At 41.5% G+C, this 13,596-nt stretch overlaps 1 protein-coding gene across 2 annotated transcripts in view; it reads right to left on the bottom strand.

The window, feature by feature from the left end:
• cep112 (centrosomal protein 112) overlaps positions 1-13,596 on the bottom strand; it is a 211,097-nt gene that overhangs the window by 38,255 nt on the left and 159,246 nt on the right. For both annotated transcript variants that reach the window (XM_041816932.1, XM_041816933.1), the window contains exon 23: positions 11,383-11,532. In XM_041816932.1, coding sequence (XP_041672866.1) covers positions 11,383-11,532 — 150 coding nt within the window. The remainder of the gene's footprint in view (positions 1-11,382; positions 11,533-13,596) is intronic.

The raw sequence follows: 13,596 nt of genomic DNA, 5'->3' as shown, positions 1-13,596 counted from the left end.
TTAATCCAAATTGAGTACTCTTGATCTTTGGGCCCTCAGGTGGCAATGCGATAAAAACAGGTACAATCTTGTATTGGAAATCCCTGCAGGGGCTTAGGAGCACCTCAGTGTCTGTCAACACTGTTGGTCATGCCATCCACATATGCAAGTTAAAGCTCTATCATGCAAAGAAGAAGCCATATGTGAACATAATCCAGAAACGCTGCTATCTTGTCTGAGCCAAAGCACATTTAAAAGGGACTGAGGCAGAATGGAAAACTGTTCTGTGGTCACATGAATCAAAATTTGAAATTCTTTTTGGAAACCAGCTCATCATCTGTGCACAGCTTAAAAGCCTTCATCTCTGATGGTATGGGTTTGCATTAGTACCTATGGCGTGGGCTGCTTACACACCTGGAAAGGTACTATCAATGCTGAAAAGTAGAGAGGGGTTTTAGAGCAACATATGCTCCCACCTGGTGTGTCTCTTTCAGGGGAGGCCTTGAATATTTCAACTAGACAATGTTAAACCACATCTACTACAACAGTCTGGGTGCACAAGTGGCCTGACCTTCAGTCTTGTCTCTTGCATACAGAAAATCTCAGATTCTCTTAGTCTTTTGATGATATTATGTACTGTAGATGGTAGGATATTAAAATCTTTGTTATTTAATGTTGAGCATAATTTTCCTGAAATCGGTCCACAATTCTTACATGCAGTTTTTCACAGACTGGTGAACCTCTGCCCATCTTAACGTCAGAGAGACTCTACCACTCTAAAATGTACCCTTTAAACCCAGTCATGTTATTGACCTGTTACCAATCAATCCCATTACCTTCAAAATGCTTCTCCAGGTGTTTCCATTAGTGCCACTTACTTTTCCAGCCTTTTTTGCCCAGTCCCTAATTTTTGAGATGTTATTGCCATCAAATTCAAAATGAGCAGATATTTTTCATGAAATGGTAAAATGTCTCAGTTTCAACATCTTAAATGTTATTTTTTTCCATTTTGAATAAAAATAATGGTTTGTGAGGTTTGCAAATCATTGCATTCTGTTTTTATTTACATTTTACTCTGTGTCCCAACTTTTTTGAAATTGGGTTTGTAAAATAAAACAGAGATAATCTTACTTAAAATTACTAAGTACCTGCTACTTAACAAATACCATTTCTCTTAGTTAGTATTACTTACACATTTCGATGGAATAAGTTCCATCTTTTTTGTGCTTTACTAGCTGACTGGGTTTTACAGTGCATGTTTGCATAAAAGAAAAACACCTATATTGTCTAGAGCTGACATGCACACCCAAAAGTGAAGCATTCAAAGAGCAGCACACCTCACATATTCACTGTCAGCCTCTGACAGAGGCAGACGATGGTCACTGCTGCATTATGTAATGTGTCTGCTGTCACTTCACCCAGAGGGCACTACAACAGGACCTTCGCTTTGACTGCAACTAGAAGTTAGTGCTGGATAGGCCCAGATCAAAGGTGTGTATCCCTGCCTCTGTGTGAAAACAGCAGGCGGGTTAGAGAAAGCAACACTGCAGAAAGATGTAGACACAAGGACACTAACTCAAAGCTATGTTTCTGTGAAAGTTTGAGACAGAAAGAAACACATGAAGAGAAGAAAATGTGGTGGAGAGAGAGTGTGTGTAGGCCCATGTAGTGTAGGAGAATAACACTAATTTAAAGGTGTGTGTGCATGTGTGTGAGTGCATGGCAGAAGTCGGCAGGCAGAGAGACAGGAAGCACTGCTGTTTGGAGCAGGAACAGCGGTGCTGATCAAAGCCCAGGCGGGTGACACTATGGGCGGAGTGCCATTGTTTATTCACCAGCCACCTCTCCCTTTTGGCAGGGCGAGGTGAGCATGTGTGCTTCTGTATGTGTGTGGAGACAGACAGCAAGAGTTTGAGACAGAAAGAGTTCGAAGAGTTGGAAAGATGGGGTGAGAGAGAGAGAAGAGACAAGGCCTGTGAGTGTGTGTGGGGGTCTTTGTACCTTTCTCTTGGCAGGCTAAGGTGGGCTCGAGTTCTGTCAGATTCAGCAGATGCACATTTCAGGCACATGCACAATCCTAGACAAACTCTCACACACATGGACAAAAGCTCTGCTGGAGCACATGGTCATATAAACACAAGATAGCCTCACTTTTAAGCTGTACATTCAACTCAAACCTCTGTGGCTCCTCAAAAAGTCCCATCATGCAGAGAAACAGATGAAATCTGCTCACTAAAACACCAGCTATCCTTGACCCTTCACTGATGTGAGCATACTGGACATCAGAGAGGAAATGCAACTTTCTTTATGCTTTTACCATCCACACGCTTTGGACTAATGAATATTTTTCCACTGCTATGAGGTAATTGGCAAACTAAATTTTCTATATCCATGTCTGTATAAGAATTAAAAGGCCAATTTGAAGGGTACAACACTGTTGCTTTTCTGCATGCATCATGGTGGTAGAAAAAAAGAGATTCACCGGTCAATCTATGTTCCAACCCTAACTTTTGGTCATGAACTCTGGGTAATGACTGAAAGAATGAGACTGCAGATACTAATGGTTCTGAGATTCCTCAGAAGGGCGTCTGGGCTCGGCTTTAGAGACAGGTTGAGGAGCTCGGACATCTGGTGGAATCTCAAAGTGAAGCTGCTACTCCTTCACGCTGAAAGGGGCCGGTTGAGGGGGTTCAGGCATCTGATCAGGACGACACCTGGTCACCTCTCTGTATAGGGCTTCCGGGAACGCCTTCCTGGGAGGAGACCCCAAGGCAGACCTAGAGTGCACTGGAGGGATTATATACCCCATCTGGCTGGGGAGTGCCTCAAAATTCCTGAGGAACTGGAAAATGTTGTAAGGGTGAGGGATGTCTGGGTTGACTTGCTTCCCAAGCTACCACTGTGACCTGACCTTGGATAAGTGGAAGAAGATGGATGGATGTTCTAACATTCAAACTAATAATTAACCAAGAGTTAATACTATTAATGTACAAGTGTAGATACCTGTCAATAAACACAAACCCCATTTCAGTCTTTTTACACATTCATTGTGGGACCATATGTTCCCAAAAAAGCTGGGACAGCTGCAAGAAAAGACTTTTTAAATGCTTCACAAACACCTGAAGAATTCCATAGCCAAGAAGGTTCATTTGTAACAGGTGATAGTATCATGACTGGTTCCATTGTTCACAATCAACAATAGCACAAGGTTCTCGATTTTAAAGAATGAATAGGCAACTATTTAAGTAGTATATGATAGAGATGTAAAGGTATCATTAATTTTGTGATGACAGTAGCATCTCAAATGCATGGACATATGATGGTTTCAAACAATAAGTCTTCAGGGGAATAAGTGCAGTTTTTTTAATTGGAGCAGAGGGAAGAAAAGTGGGGATTACAGTGACCATCAGCCCTTGCATATTCATCATCCTTTGTGCTCCACTGGCTTGATCTAACAGCATGAAAATGGTGAATGCTGCTAAGCATCTAGTCTGCTGGAAATCAAGAAGAAGAGGAAGTGGATGCAACTAGCAAGTTTTTGAGACTGCAGAAGCTCCACTGACTTTTGAATCTGACAAGTTTAAGCATTTTGGTTTTCTGGCATCAAGAAATGAGAAAGGAGAAAAGTTGACAGACAAATAAAAACATTACACAGACATTGCCAGACTGCGGTGACACGTTTGATGGGGAATACGAGTGACATGAGGAGCCACTTGGTAAACCATGCACTGAAAAGATTTGTTTAAATGCAAGAAGCAGAATCCAGCCAGGCCAGGAGACTCTTAAAAAAGCATTCACAATCCCACTCCCTAACAACAGCGTGAAGGCTCAACAGATCACAGGGTGTATCAGTGAGTATAACACCAAGAACCAACAAAGGTTTTAGAGGGTTAGTAAACATGCTGGGGCCAAAGTATATATATTTCTAAGCCTAATGAACACCTATAGCAATTTTTTGCACAAATTATAATGTTCAAAGTGCAATAGTTTCATAGATGCTGATGCCCCTTTTTTCAAGGCTTCATTTGTAGTTTGGTTTTTTTTGATATCACAATAAGTATTGTACGTTGACCTGTTACTGAGGTATTACTGTACTGTGAGATTTTGGTACTGTTACATTGATAGTATATGAATAAGGTTCTTTGATGTGCAACCGTAATGAAGTTAGTGATTTCAACATCTATAGTCCATAGATAGGGAGAATCTGGAGAAATCTCTGCATCCAAGCAGTAAGGCTTCGACCCCTCAAACAGTATTGCTTAAGAAAACTGACATCATTCTGTGATGGGCTAGTGAACCCTGTGGAAAACCACTGATGTTGCTGCATTAGGCTAAAAGTCTATCATGAAAAGCTAAAGCCATATGTCAACAACATCTAGTGGCACTGCTGACTTCTCTGGGCCTGAGCACATCTGAGATGTATTGACCTAAAGAGGAAAAGTGTGCTGTAGTCTGATGAGTCCATATTACAACTTTTTTTGGTATAAATAATGGCCATCAAGTCCCACCAGGCTAAAGAGGAAAAGGATCATCCAATTGCTATCAATGCAAAGTCAAATGCCAGCATTTGGGTGTGTTACTGCCTGTAGCATGAGTCACATATATATCTGTGATGGCTCCATTATGACTGAGAGATACATACCAGTTGATGAGCAACAAATGCTCCCAATTAGACACCTTTATCAAAGACACCCATGCTTATTTCAGCAAGACAAGCCACATTCTGCACGAGTTACAACAGCATGGCTTCACAGTGAAGGAGTATGGATACTAGACCAGCCTGCATGCAGTCTAGAGGTGGGAATCTTTAGGCACCTCACAGAAGAACAACTAGTAATCTAACTTGCTGTTATGTGCTGTGTGTCAGAGTTCCACGGTTCTGTTCCTGCTATTCCACACTGTTAGATATTTATATTATTTTCGATTATTGATTACTGGACATTTATAAATCGATTCAGAATCTTCCACTTCCACATCACAATGCATCTATGAATAGAATTTTTCTCCCACCTCTAATGCAGTCCAGAATCGTTCCAAATGAAAATGTATGAAGCATTATGGAGCGCAAAACACAACAATGGGAACTCCACAGACTGGAGAAGCTTAAGATGAACATCAAGCAAGAAAGAGAAAGAACTCCTTTTTTTTAATTCTTCAACAATTAGTGTCTTCAGTCTCCAGACACTTACAGACTTTTAAGAAGAAAAGGTGATGTAACGCAGCTGTAGACATGCTCTTGCCCCAACTTTTTTGGAACATGCTGCAGGAACTGATTCAGAGTGTGTAAATTTCTAAATTTTGTACAAAAAATCTTGTCTCTGTGCTGTATTCGGTGGAGAAAGGGTGCAAAAGGACTTGCAAACCACCGTTTTATGTATTTATTACATTTTACACAATGTCTCAACTTTTTTGGAAGTGGCATTTGTAACTTAAGAGTTGAGTTTTGGTTGCACTGAAACAATAAATCGTTTTTTTTTTAAATGCACACACAAACAGAAATACTCCTCTGCCTAAACGTCACTTCTAGAGAAAAGTCATATAATGAGCATACTTAACTGTACTTCTGTTGTTCTAAAAAAAAGCTTTACGAGATCTAAAGGTCCCAGCAGTTAACACCCACATTTAAGAAGTCCCAAGTACAGTAGAGCCACAGAGGGAGCTAAATTCAGGCTAGAAACGGCAGAACGGGGCTGGCGAGGAAAAAAAGGGACATCTGATCCGGTGCAGCGTGCATTCAGAACAACTGTTTTGGGATTATCCCGATTCAAATGCGCGGCTAACTTTGATGTTATTTTCTTCCCCTCCCATTGTCTGAAGCCCCTCGCTCTCTTCATAATCCGAGCCCTTTGAAGTGAGCAGCATGGAAACAATGTCAGCAGGCGACACACTCCCTCTGATGGCCCACTGACAGCTCTCCGCCATGTCTTTCTTTCCTTTCTTTTCTCCCTCTCTCTCTTGTCCTTCTGTTTGTTGTCTCAATCCTTGCACTTCCTCCATCCTTTTGTTGCATCTGCCTCTCTTTCTTCCCCTTCATTGTTTACCATCTCATCCTTCTTCCTCTCTCTCCCCTTTCAAGTTCAACTCTTTATTTTGTTTCTCTGTTTTTGTCTCTTTGCTTGCTTTTTTCTAATCTTACCTTCCCCTCTCTCATTGATCGCCTTCTTCCCCTTGTGTCTGGCCTTCTTTAATAAGCAATTCAACCATTAATTGGAGTCTCATTAGCGGGTGGTTAATACAGGGGGGATCGTAATAATGAGGCCACAGATAATGGAAACAGAAAGCCTTTGTCTGCTCCCAACACAGATGCCAAGGCCTGTGTCTTGTAACACAGCGTACAAAAGGGAAAAGAGCCTGTGTTGTGTCATTATACAGTTAGATTACAAGTAACAACAAAGCTGGAACACAAGCTAGTTCTGCCTGAGTCATTGTTAACATTTCATGGACATTATAGGGAGGTTTGTGTCAGTAGTATCTGTTTGTGGCTGCTTCATGATTTGGTAGTTTTATTTACTGTTGTGTCAGATTGTGAACAGGTAGCAGAAATAAGTAAATTCCTCATGACTGAACATTAGGTGACAATTATGCATAAAAAAGTCAGCAGCTCATCTCCTCCAGAGCTTTCCATGTGTGCAGTCCCACTGGAGACGGCTTCCTGCAGCTTTGTTGATAATAACCCGAACACTTTGCATCTGTGAATGTGAGTTAATGAGTAAGAAGGATGCTGAAGACGTCTGAGGATCAACATGAGCTACCCATTCTGGATAAGAGAAAAAACAAGCATCACATAGTAAAACTGCAAAACCAGACATTTCAGCCACAACAGTCACAAAAAAGTCATGTGAAAGGCTGTGATGTCATACTAAACTCATGTTTAAGCATAATATGTTAGAAAAATGACTTTATAAGTTGTTCAGCGTTCACTGGTTTGTAACTGAACCTGTAGTTTTGAGTTTCATTTTTCTCCTGCTGAGGTTTGTCAAGGTACTACTGACAAAACCACATTTCCTTGAGTAAGTGTTCACAATAAAAGCACTCTAAAAAACAGCTACTTCAACCAAGTTGATCCATTCTTGCACACATTCTGTTAAAGCCTGAGACAGGCTGACAGAGGCACCCTGCAGAGTGAGCATACTTGCTCTAAGCAGCTGTTATTACAGACAACAAACTTTGAGAGGAGAAAACACACGATTTACCTGTTTATTGTGCTTCACTTCAATAATGCTGACATACGGGTGATGTTTGACATGTTACCTGGCTGCTCTGTAGTGTCAGAGTGAAACATGCAGATGACAGCATCAGACTAAGCTGTTGTCCGTCACATATGCAGTGCATTCATTTAAATGCAAAGTATGTCTCCACCGGAGGGCTCTCAACCAAAATACACAGCAACAAGAGTACAGACCAGGTCTGCCCTTTTCCACTGTTTACTTCTAGTGCTAAATTGAGGACTCTGTTCAATAAAACCAGCACCTAGTATGGCATTTTTACTAAAAAGAAAACTGACGTTTTGTTTTCATTTATAAACGCCTCATAATAAAGGAGAAATACCCTAAAAAAGCCACTTCTGAGACATGCTGTGATTGGTCTCAGGATGTGCATGTGTGCTGAGAGTGACACTAGAGCTCATACACATCCTGGGACTGATTCCAGCACGACGTGGAAGTGCCTTTTCTTAATGCATTTCTCCTTCATATGAGAAATGTATACACTCTACGAGGTACTGATTTTACTGAACCATCTTCAATTCAACACAAGAAGTAGAACTGAGAAGGGAGTCACCATGGTGGCTGGTGCTGAACAGTGTTGGTCTCAACTCGCTGGAAGTGCTGAGTGTGAGCATTATGCTGACATCATCAAATCCATCTGGCATCTCATAGGAATGTAAATGTTACATTTAAATCTCTTTAGAGCTGACGAGGTGGCATGAAGGGTTTCTTTGTCAATATATCTGTGCAATTTAGAAAGTGTGTAGGATTTTTTTTTGCAATTTCTTCCAATAAAACAAAGTAATTTTGCATTATTTGGGGCACTTATGGTCTAGCAGTGAGGTCACACCACATGTACAGAAACTGGTCTTCCAAGCTGGGAGAACAGACTCCAACCTGTGGCCCCTTTCCTACTTGTCGTTTTCTACACTCTCCCCCGATTTCCTGCACCATCCACTATCCTGTCCCCTTCAAATAAAGGCAAAAAGCCCCCTAAAAATCTCTAAAATCTCCCACTATCTGTTGCTTTTGTTCTCAATGATTTGGTATGGAAGCATGTATCATAAATGTCTGACTTTTGCAGGTATGGTAAAGAAATGCTGGTATAATGATAACCCTGGTATGAACAGCATCAGAAAAACAGACAGCTCTTGAATTCTCAGCGTGGGAGAGTGCTGGGGCAAAGCATTTCTGAGAAAGCGGCCCCTTTAGTAGAATATAGAGGTCTGAGAAAAAAAGGGTCTGAAGCTAACAGAGTTCTGAAAGAGAGGATATCTGAAGGGAGCCTCACAGACCTGCCTCCTTACTATATGAGGCAGCTGCAACCGCAAACAGACAAGGTTGTGTTTGGAAACATGTCCTGATCCCAGACACAACAAGTCTTTATTTAGTGAGCCGCACCCAATCAAGTGCCGCTGTGTCCCAGTCTGGTTGCCAGGGCAGGACACAGAATAAAAGATCCTGTGATTCTGAGAGTAAATTATGTGCTGAGGATGGATGAGAGCGGGGAAAAGTGCAAACAAAAGCAGCATGATAAATGTTACATGCAGAGATTTAAAAGTATTGCTCTGTGCACAGGGCAGCACAGGGAATGAGAGCAGCTTTGACCAACATATCATATACTAATCTACCGTGTTAATCATTATACTGTGGTGCAGCAAAGCTTGTTTTTTGATAATTAATCCATCAATTTATCAAAATAGGTTAAAGAAAAAGACACCAGAGGGAAACAAGAGGTTAGGAGTCTAAAAGAGAAGCCTCAGTGAAGTAAAGTTTAACTGTAAAACAGAATGACAGTAATGATACAGAGAGGCTCGCCTTAAAGAAGTGGGGTGCAGCAGACAGATTTACAAGGTTCAGCCAGACACAGCACACGAGCCACTTAAAGACACTCTGAAGTTTGTAACTGGCCCTAAAAACGACAGAGCACACAGGGAGACACACTGTGACCAGGCTTTAACAAAAGGAAAGCGCCCCGTGTCTGCTCTATAAAGTTTCAGTCCAGACGAGGCTTTTTGGAAGTTTACTGACACCCAATCTGAGGACTCTGAAGGTTTGTAACTGCAGGTAAAAGCTACAAAAAACACAGAAATTTAATCATACTACAAAAGGATAAAGAAGATAGGAAGATAAGATAATCCTTTATATAACAGATTATAGTAGTGCACTCAGGAAGTTTTGAGACCCCATTGACTTGGAGTTTGCAAAAAAAAATGAAAGCTCAGTTAGAGCAAACATCAGGTTCTTGGTCACTTCTCTCACTAAGGCCCTTCTAAGGTTCCTGATTGCTCAGTTTAGCCAGGGGACCAGCTCTTTGAGGAGTCCTGGTTGTGCCAAACTTCTTCCATTTGAGAAGTATGGAGGCCACTGTGCTCTAGGGAACCTGCCTTTCTAGATCATGTCCAATCAAACACTACTAAAAGGCTTCAGCAACAAATCTTGGTCATTTTGGTCTAAATTGCACAAATACATTTGCACTGTCTTGGAACTGATGCCTGTCGTAAGCAGCTTTCTTGAGAACAGCTGTATTGTTTTTTTGAAGCATCAGTACTTTTAGATACTATCCATCATTAATATTACAGAGAATGTAATTTAAAACAGTTACTGAAAAGTTTTGGAGTATAATCTGATCACATATTCTATCTTAACTATGTACTGAAAAGTTATTTTTCAGATATTCAGGAGTAAGTAAATGATGCCACACTTGTGCTGCTATAATAAGAGATTCTCTTATTTTCAATATATTGTTTTGGGCTTTTTATGCCTTTATCTGGACGAAACAGTGTATAAGGTAGGAAATCATATGGAGAGAAAGGGAAATGACATACAGGGAAAGAGATAGAGGCCAGACTCGAACCTTGGCACTCACTTTAGGCCTTTCAGATTGGCAGGGCTCTGTGCCGGTTCCAGTTCCTAAACCTAATTTTGAACCGACCTGCATGCTAAAACCCAAAAAGATGGTTTGGATCCTGAAAAGTTGGTTCTCAGCTGAAACCAAAAAGTGGGTTCTTCCTTGCGAACCGTGACATCATCAGTGGGCGGGTCAAATTCTAGGTTGTGACCAAGTGGCAAACTCCGGTCCTGAAAAATGAAGCCAATGCGGAAGTGTAAAAATTGCAATGCGTCGAGTGTCCACTTGAGGCTGGAAATTCTGTTTGAACACATTAAAAAGCTGTTCATTTTACACTAGTTTAGATTTTATTTAGGAAAAACTTCACTGTGCACTTATGGGTGCGTCTCATTTGATGAACAGATAGCTGGACAGGCAAAAGCTACCTCCAGAAGGATGGCTTTAGTGCTAACTGAGCTGACAGGAAGTTGAGCTCAGTGGGCGGGCTCTTGCCTGCTGTTAAGTTGATCCAAAGTTGGGTTGAGACGGCAATTTTATTATGGAGCTTGCAACGGATTGGCTTCAAAAGATGTTTGAGTCCACCTATTGTAATCAGACGGCTGACATCACATAGGCTTTGTCCAAATCTTTCAACAGTCTATGGTTAAAAAAAAAAGAAAAAAAAAAAAAGAAAGACAAAAATTGGTCTGCTGAGGAGACAAAATGTTTGGTTGTTTGGGGCATCAACAGAATTCCAGGTGAAGCTGGAGAGTAGCACAAGGAAGAGAAAGTTATATGCCGAACTGCCGAGCTTGCAGATATTCAGTGCAATCTGCCATTTTGCCGGTGTTGTGTTTACTTCCGCCTGAGTAATGCGGAGTAACGTCCTCTAACTTCAGTTCAGCTTAAACTGGTGTGAACATGGGCTTGTTCGCTAGAATGCACCAAGGTTCTGAGACTCTAGAAAGGAGCCAGAACCAGAACCAGAATCGTGTCTGTCTTAAGCACTACTTGAGGACTATAGCCTCCATACATGGAGAGCCACCTAACCACTGGGCCATCTGCACTACATTAGATTCTCTTTTACCTCAAAAATAGACAATAAAATCCCCTCAGATGCGGTTAAAGAAGGTTATGTAAGGAAGCAACAACCTATGTAAAGTATTTTTTAAATACCATTTTTTGGTGGGCTTTCTTGCCTTTGTCTGGATAGAGTAGCTAAAGAGAGACAGGAAGTCTGAGGAGACAATGGGGGGAAAGACATCAACAGGGAGATCGGGAATCAGTCCTGGAACCGGTGCATTAAGGACTGTAGCCGCTGTACATGGACGCCTGATCTACCCGTCAGCGTGAGTGTCTGAAACCAACCTTGCTGGCCTGATCAGCTTGGTGGGTTAGTGTCCTTCTCTCCTCATCCCATCGGGCGTTGGTCTCCTCCAGCTGCTTCTCCATCGCCCGCTGCAGACGAATGGCCTCCTCCTTTGAGTCACAAACTGAGGTCTGCAGCTCTGCGATTAACTGGGGGAGAGAAGATTTGATTTCAATTCTTCTGACTGATCAATGTGTGAGCAGACTTGAAAACAGACAGTCACACATTGACGACACATGCATTACTGAGAAGAAAAATTGCCGCACTAACAGTTTGGCTTGATATACATAAATTCTTTTTGCTTGTTTTGTTCAAATGATTTAAATAAGTGATGCTCAAAAAAAATAAGAAGCAGAGAGAAAACCTGTTGCCAGATACAAATTGCAAAACATGCTCCTTAAGCAGTTCAGTTCACTGGTTTCACTGAATGACTGGTACCACATGGAGAAAAAAGCTTTCACATTTGTCATGGATTTCAGATGGCAGTAACAATCACCTTGAAACACTGCTTTTCCCAGAGTCTCATGTCTTGTGTCTTTTTTGAGACGAGACAGAAGACACAGAAAAAAGTAGAGGGAGAGAAAAAGAAGAAGAAGGATGTTAAAAAAACAGACAGGAAGGAAAAAACAACTTCCTTTTTTGAAGAGCAGAGTGACTTTGTGTTGGTGAACTTGCGGTGCACACCAAGATGAAAAGGAACTGCCTCGGCTTTGAAATCCTCCAGTCAAAATTAACATTCTATTTAAGCCACTGTCAGGGAAAGGCAGGGGAAAGATGAGAGAGAGTGAAAGAGAGGGGGAGAGGAAGGGAGAAAAAGGGGAAAGAGAAAGAGACATAGTTGGGGGGGAGAGTGTGCTACTGCTAGCTTTGGGCTAGACAGATAATTGTTTACTGTGTTCAAACTCTGGAGGATGAGGCCTGCTGGAATCTGCTCACTGTGTGGGAGTATGGGAGTTCGAGTGAAGCAGGTCGACCACAGATAGAGAGAGAGAGAGAGAGAGAGAGAGAGAGAGACAAGGAGAGAGAGAAAGATGAGAGGGAGATTAGGCTTATTTTGTCAGAGAGAGAGCCACATAAAAGCAACAAATGGCACATTATTATGGGAACATCATGTCAGGGCGTAATAATTATTTAGCAATATGGATTCCCTGTATCTGCTGGTCCTCAGCCCCAGGCAGTGGCGGCACTCTAAACTAGTGAACTCAGCTGTCTGTCTTGTTATTCCTGTATATATATCCACACACCGCAGCACCTTTTTTCCTCTGTCTGATAGCCAGCCAGGCCTTTTTAAGTCTGTAATTGGTCTGGTGAGACTTGTCTTTTTCCCCAGCCTGCTAGCATCTCTGTTTAGGGCTAAAGGCAGGCCTACCTCTCCGTGAACCTGAGGTAAAAAGGGAGGAGTGAGCGTGTTTGAGGATTGTTTGCTGTTTGTAAACACAGCAGTGTAAGGCTAAGGTGATGAAATGATGGTCAAACATAGAAAAAGGGTGACGCTTTCTCATGTTTCAAGATAAAAAAAGCACACTTGCTATGAAAACTTGGGGCTGGCATTGGAAATATGAAGCAAGGATCCCTGGAACTCCTGATATGTTGTGTTTAGTGATATAGCAATGACTGATGTGACTTCTTATACTCTTCAGACTTTTTGTTATGTACCTTGAAAGACTTTCAATACTAATGAAAACTTGGAAGCCTTGAGAGAAGCATCCATACACTTCTTTCTAACTCCTTTGTCTTGTGACAGCAAGCAAATTTAGAGCGCTTTCTCAAGATCTGAAATGATATTTCTAAGGTAGCGTTCACTGGAGGGAAGACTTGATATTTGACACCATAAAAAGTTGTGTATATGTGAGTATCAGCTTAACTGAGATTGGAAATACTGGCACACCTGATATCAGTAAAAATCCAATGTTGTGCATTCCAAGATATGCACAAATGCAACAGAACAGAACGAATCAGTTTAACTGTTTGCATTCACTGACTGCTCAGATTGTTGAGCAAGCTAGGGGTGCTAATCCAATTTTTCATAGTGCAATAATAATAATTCATCTGATCTTGCTGATAAGGAATATCAGATTACGTTATTTACATGACAACCTGAGTAATCGGGTATCACCACTAATGAGATTAGAACCACTTTTTAAGTGTACATGTAAACACACTCACTGTTTCACCACAGATGGGACTATGACTTATAAAATCTACATCATGCT

This window comes from Cheilinus undulatus, linkage group 21, assembly GCF_018320785.1.
Source record: "Cheilinus undulatus linkage group 21, ASM1832078v1, whole genome shotgun sequence".
In the NCBI taxonomy this organism is placed as follows: Eukaryota; Metazoa; Chordata; class Actinopteri; order Labriformes; family Labridae; genus Cheilinus; species Cheilinus undulatus.
The sequence above is the reverse complement of the archived record's forward strand: the minus strand, read 5'-3'. Positions and strand labels throughout refer to the sequence as shown.